This window comes from Archocentrus centrarchus, unplaced genomic scaffold (assembly GCF_007364275.1).
Source record: "Archocentrus centrarchus isolate MPI-CPG fArcCen1 unplaced genomic scaffold, fArcCen1 scaffold_42_ctg1, whole genome shotgun sequence".
Lineage (NCBI taxonomy): Eukaryota > Metazoa > Chordata > Actinopteri > Cichliformes > Cichlidae > Archocentrus > Archocentrus centrarchus.
The window spans coordinates 2,266,916-2,273,696 of NW_022060268.1; the positions used below are offsets into that span (position 1 = coordinate 2,266,916).

General features: G+C 45.5%; 1 protein-coding gene across 1 annotated transcript in view; it reads left to right on the top strand.

Moving 5' to 3' along the window:
- The window catches only part of ephb4b (eph receptor B4b), a 38,414-nt gene that overhangs the window by 25,225 nt on the left and 6,408 nt on the right, over positions 1-6,781 (top strand). The window contains exons 6-14 of the mRNA XM_030724846.1: positions 673-828; positions 1,530-1,678; positions 1,770-1,968; positions 2,061-2,188; positions 2,313-2,478; positions 2,563-2,653; positions 2,959-3,017; positions 3,164-3,277; positions 6,726-6,781. The exon at positions 6,726-6,781 is cut by the window's right edge and continues 192 nt beyond it. Of these exons, the coding sequence (XP_030580706.1) occupies positions 673-828; positions 1,530-1,678; positions 1,770-1,968; positions 2,061-2,188; positions 2,313-2,478; positions 2,563-2,653; positions 2,959-3,017; positions 3,164-3,277; positions 6,726-6,781 (1,118 nt within the window). The remainder of the gene's footprint in view (positions 1-672; positions 829-1,529; positions 1,679-1,769; positions 1,969-2,060; positions 2,189-2,312; positions 2,479-2,562; positions 2,654-2,958; positions 3,018-3,163; positions 3,278-6,725) is intronic.

The following is a 6,781-nucleotide window of genomic DNA, read 5'->3' on the forward strand; positions in this document are numbered from 1 at the left end:
AGTCTTGAAGTGCTCTAATATTATATACATTAAGTACACAGCTGCAGCTGTCTTTAGGTAATTCTGACCTGATCTCAAATTTACAATGTCATCTATGTACATTTAAGCATAATTGCTGAAAATGACATGATGGTTTTTAGTCTGCTCTTGTTTAATTACTAATGGCAATAATTGTGTCATAATTTCTCCTAGCCAAATTATAGTGCATCATACACTTGGAAAATTGAGAAACTTAGGTGTGTCATATAATAGACTCTAAAAGTGTAAGATATTTGTTACTGTTGGAAGAAATGTGAAAAATGTAAGCCTGTTCTGTGTAGAGTAAATACAAAGAAAGTTAAATAAATACACAGTAAAAGCATTACAATATATTTCTAATACGGTTAACCCAAAATCTCCTGAATCCTTTTAGAAAAGTAAATGATTTAATAAATAAATAGGCAGAGAGCTTAACGCCCCCCCCCCCCCCCAATGTTGGGCCCAAAGTTACGCCCTTGCTGATACCTGTTACTTCTGCTTAAAGCTGGATGTTTTAACACAGGAGTCTACTGGGACCGACTCACCTAGTGGACATTAGAGGAAATGCAGCTTTATTGAGTCTTTAGGGTTCAGGTGGGTGGGTGGGTCGGGGGGGGGTTTAGGTGTTAATGCTAACCCTGTCTTTGTCTACAGCGTGCCCGTCCGGACATTTTAAAGCAGAGTCGGGACCATTTGGCTGCAGCCCCTGTCCAGCCAATAGCAACACACGGGTCCCAGGCTCCGCCTACTGCCCGTGCCTCTCTGGTTACTATCGAGCCGACTCGGACCCACTGCACACCGCCTGCACACGTAAGAACCACTGCTTCCATTTATTTTTCTTTCTCTCCCTCAGGTTAGACTACACTGAGGCCTTTTGTCCTACATTTCCCATCATGCAGCTGCACAGTGTCTTTCACTACAGCCTTGTCTCTGGTCTGCAGACTGACGTGATGTAATTTGTTATTAAAGAATCTGGAGAACTCTTTAAACTCTGGTTAAACTCTGAAATATGTCCTGAACACACACACACACACACACACACACACACACACACACACACACACACACACACACACACACACACACACACACACACACACACAGTACTCTGCCAACAAGCCTACACGCCCCCTTAAGTACCTCGACCCACCCCTTTAACTACATCCCCTCAGGCAACAGCAATTAGGCAAATTAATAGGCTCATTACCTCTTTGTGTGTGTGAGTGAGTGTGTGTGATTTCAGGGTCACACAGGTAAGGACTGCGCACACACACAGGCAGGTTTTAGGTTACTCTGATGTTTGTGTGGAAGCAGGAAGTTCTTATCTCTCAGCTCCTCCATCAGTCTGCAGACAAAGCAGCACAACCTCGTTACAGAGGAATGAAAACAGGCCGCTTCATTCTCAGGTGTCCGATATAAATCGACCTGCCTGAGAATCAGAGCTCCGACGCTGTTTAATGTCCCCTGGTTATATTCGGCAGTCGCTGACCTGTGACCTTTGACCTCCACAGAGCCCCCCTCTGCTCCTCGCTCCCCGGTGAGTCAGCTCAACGACACCATGGTGACTCTGGAGTGGAGCGAGCCGCAGGTCCGCGGAGGACGAGCAGACCTGACCTATAAGGTCCTGTGCTCCACCTGCGGGCCCGCCACCGCCACCAAGGTACGCCACCGCCACCCCTCTGCCTCACTGCACCAATCTGACCTGTCAGATCTGACTCCGCCCCCTTCTTTCTTTGCCTCCACCTCTTCAGGTCACTTCCTGCTCCCCGTGTGGCGACAGCGTTCTGTACCGGCCGGCGCAGGACGACCTGACTCAGCGCCGTGTCGTCATCTGGGGGCTCCGCCCACAAACAAAGTACAGCTTCACCATCCAGTCGCTAAATGGTGTCTCTGAACTCAGCTACTTAGAGCCAGCCTCCATCAAAATCGAGATCACCACCAGCAGAGATGGTATCAGATGCACACTTCATTTCCCAGAATGCATTTCAGACTACATTCATAGATGTAAATTCATTGAGGGGTGATTGTTGGTGTTTCTGTAGTTCCCCCTCCAGTATCAGGTCTGAGGAGGGTGGAGGCCTCAGAGACCAGTCTGTCCTTAGAGTGGAGCATCCCAGTTGTGCACAACCAGTACCAGATCCTGGACTACGAGCTCCGCTATGGCCCCAAGGTACGCACAAACAGGCACACGCACACACTGGTTTTTCTGTCCTGTGAGGACCCTCATTAACCTCATTAACATGCATTACCAGGACCCCTGTGTTTCTCTAATCCTAATAACTTGTTGTCATCAGGATGCTGAGGAGGCGGGAGAGTGGCAGTACGTGTTCAGCAAGTCTTCTTCTCTGGTGCTGAACGGGCTGCAGCGGGCGACGCGGTATCGGGTGCAGGTCCGCGCTCGCTCTCAGGCCGGTTACGGATCATTCAGCGCTGAGAGCAGCTTCAATACGCTGCCCGATGGTACGAGGTCACATGGTATTAAATTATCTTTAACGTCTGAAGGTGAAAATAACGAGATTCGCTCGTGTGTGTTTCTCGGGGCAGGCGTGTCCGAGCTGGTGGTGACCGGAGTTGTGGTCTCTTTGGGGATACTGGTGCTCGCTGTGGCGGCCGCACTCGGCATTTACTGCTACCGGTGAGTGTGTGTGTGTTCAGGATGCTCCCTCCCTGCTCCCCTCAGCAGAACAATAGAACACACTGACCTCAGGTTCACACACACACACACACACACACACAGAGCAGGGTGGGACATGTCGACTATATTAAGATGGAGAAACTCGACACTGTGAGAGCGATGGCGAGATACGGGAGATAATCGCATTCCTGAGAGAGCGACAGAACAAAGGATGTGTGTGTGTCTCCCGAGGAAACCGCAATCCTGCAGCTGCTCTAAATCTAAACACCCGTCTGCCTCTCTGTACCTGTCTGTCTGTCCGTCAGCAGGAGGAAGAGGTGCTCAAACGACCACGACAGGAGCGGCCACTACCAGATGGGCCAGAGTGAGTCTCGCAGCCAATCAGAGTCAGAGTTAGAGCCTGGCCAATGAGCCAGCCTGATACAAACAGGAGGCAGAGCCAATTTGTACTTTTCCAGTTTGATAGTTAAGTGAATGTGGCTGACCGATGGTGACTTATTGTTTTTGTAGCCATAAAGGTCTACATCGACCCGTTCACCTACGAGGACCCGAACGAGGCAGTGAGGGAGTTCGCCAAAGAGATCGACGCCTCCTTTGTCAAGATAGAAGAAGTCATCGGAGCAGGTAACCTGCACCTGTCTGTCTGTGTGGTGTAAACATCTGTCACATTCAAACGCCGCACTCCAACAGAGGCCCTGAGAGGCCTTTAAAGCACAACAACTTTATAGGAATCATTAATGGGTTCATGTTAATTTCTCATGAGTGTCAGAACCTTTAAGGCACCAGAAACCTGAACCCTTCAAGGACCCTGTGTAGGACTCTGAATAGGACTGTGGTGAATCGCCACTGGTATCTTTTCAGTAATGTTTTGGTTATCCTTCAGCAGCGCTGAAACATTTTTGAGAAACTCTTCAGGAACCGTTTTATAGAAAAAAAGCCTTTTTCGAACTCTACCAACTTTTTCATGGGACTTTATTGATCCTATAGCTTTTTTAGAGCCTTCAGGACATTATTGAAACATAAAGATGGTTATTTTGAAACATTTAGCACAGAACACCTGATTTCATAACAACTGTTTTTAATTGCAGTACTTCTGGGAACTTTGTGAGGATCAGTTTGGACACACTTTTAGTACACAGTCGGTCCTACACCCCATTTCAACGAACCTCGAGCAATCCCACAGCCTTTATAAGAAACTATAAATTCTTTATTTGGGGAATCAATAACTTGTTGCTCAATTTTTCAGAGTGATGGGACTTTTTGAGGTGCGTAATCAGGAACTAAGGACCATGTAACCTTATACCTCTGAACGTGTTGAATGTGACACAGCTTACTCCAAAAGTGCCGCCGTTCGTGGACTTTGGCAACAAATACCGTAATAACCCTATATGGCTGTGAAGTGGATTTTCTGAGCTTTCAGGAACAGTTTGAATTTTTCTGATAGGACAAACAGTCGTGGAGTTACGGTAAGAAGCCCCCCGACTCCGCGCTGATACGTTAACCAGCTGTTTGCTGCTAGTAAGGGCAAGTAATTGGCGCTTCAGCGGCAATCGTCTGGTGTTATAGGGTTAAAGAATACCTTTAACTCTGTAAGGGCATCATTTGGTATGAATTTTGGAGACGTTTACAGTAGATCAGTGTGATCGTTTCCTAAAAACAACCAGGCACATGCAGTGTTAGTTTGAGCAGTAAGCTGCACAAAATATACAAATTAAAACTCATATATCCAAACTAATATTTAATTTATCTTTTAAATTTTTCAGTAAACACACCAGTTTTAAAATAATAGAATTTTCTGTTCATTATGACATGTGTCAGCCTTTACAGGGTTAAGAAGCCAGGAAGCTTTAAAGGAACTTTGTGGCAAAGCCAGAAATCATTGATACATTTATAACTATTATAAAACTGTTTTAGAAATAAATTTGCATTATTGTTAATGAGGAAACCATTAAAGATTCAGGAACTCGCTATTAGACAATGTGGTGGAATATATTTTGGGATTTCTTTAGGAATCTTGAGGAGCTTCTCGGGAATCTGGAAAGGTTTATGGAAGTTGTTCAGCCCTGGATCTTTGATCGATACTCTGTTAGGATCTGCGTGAAGGCAACAGCACAACAAAATGCCAAAAATCTTGTGTTGTTTCTGAAAAGCCAAAACAAACTTCTGGGTCTTAATAGGACTTTTATTTTGTAAAGTCTTCCAGATGTGTTTGTGAACTTTGACCTCTTGAAAGCAGAACATTAACTTTCCCATGATGAGGAGATGCTGTGTTCACGCAAAAAGAAAACATCAGATGTCATTTTTTCTCCATCTTGAATCCTGCTTTATTAAAAGTAAACATGCGAGTGTGTGTGTGTGTGTGTGTGTGTGTGTGTGCGTGTGTGTGTGTGTGTGTGTGTGTGTGCGCGTGTGTGTGCGTGCGTGCGTGTGTGTGTGTGTGTGTGTGTGTGCGTGTGCGTGCGTGTGTGTGTGTGTGTGTGTGCGCGCGTGTATGCGTGCAGCTACTGTAACAGTAGCTGCACGCACACACACGCACACACACACACACCCTCGCGATGACATTAGTGAGCTGTAACTGGATAGCGGTTGCTGTGGAAACAAGGGCGCAAAGTTTTCACCACCGGCTGACGAACACGCACAGACACACACGCGGGCCACAAGTGTGTGCGTGCTGTATGAGGTGTTGACGTGCTGGTATGTGCTAATGAGCCTTAAAGGAACATTACACCCCTCCAGTATCAATACCATGAATCCACTTTATTGAATGGATTCCGGGCCGCTCGGTGTCGGGGGTTCAGCCCTGCTGTGATTGGCTGTTTTTAGTTGACCGTGTGACCTCATTAGTTGCTCTGACACGTGGAGTCCCTCAGGGTTCTGTTGTCGGTCCTCTACTGTTTCCTTCTTCAAAGAGTGCATAGATCTGTCTCCACTTAAAGAAGCTTTACGGCCTCCGTTGGCTCGATCTGCGACAGAGACGGACGATTGGGTGATGCTCTCCTTCAGCTCCGTTTGCACTCTGCTGAAAAGCCTTCGTATTTATTTTAGCCTGAGCCTTTTTACAGCCTCTCAGCCTCTGCCGGAAACACACCTGTCACTTTAAGACTCCACCTTCTCACTTCCCATGAGCCCCTCTATCTGATTGGCCAGTATCCCCCAATCCTCCACCAGGTTTGTTTGTCTTATAAGAGTAAAGGGGATACGAGGCTGTTTATAGAAACTGGTCTCATGCACAGGAGCAGGTGAGTTTGGCCAGGTGTGGTTTTTCTTTTCTGTTAGTACATTTTTTATGACAATAAACAAACTTGTGAAGTTACACCTGTCCAGCCTGTTCATCCTGACCAGCAGAGCTCATGGTTCTATGGGTCATTGCAGTGTTGCTATGACTAAGCCAAACGCACCTGGACAGGTGCATAAGATTTTTTTTTAAATTTGCTGTAGCAACCATAGCCTTCCCACACAAACACCTGCCCATGTGAAGCTTTTATTTATTACTTGAATAATTATAACCTCAGTGTTACCTTACCATTCCTTGATCCAGGTGAGACAGGTGGTAATTCTGGCAATGTTCAGTATAACTAAAACCTTCTCATGTGGCACTATTATGATTAATAGAACATTATACTGAAAGACAAACACCTGGGCAGACTCACCTTGACAGGTGCATAGAAGGTGTGTTAATTGAATGTAATGATATCAGTCTAAAAACTTTGGATTCAACTGTTATATTAATTTAGGTACATTTTATTTAATATCATAAACACAATGACCCTGCCCAGGTAAGTTTGAACATTAAGATAAGGGTGGCTTTCGTAAAACTTTTTAACATCATCAAACTCACCTGGACAGGTGTGTATATATAGGTGTGTTTTTTTTAAGTGCAATTAAACCATTGTTGTATAAAAAATATCTTACCTTTTAATTTAGTATTTTGTTAAGGTGGTTATGTTTTAATAAGATATCTCCAATAAAATACAGATGATACACCTGCCCAGGTGAATTTGGAAATGTGTGTTCTCCCATGTGAATTTTAACTGCCATCAAATGAACCAAACCCTGCTGTGTACCTGTCCAGGTGAGTTCGGTGAGGTGTGTCGTGGTCGGCTGAGGATCCCGGGCAGGAAGGAGAAC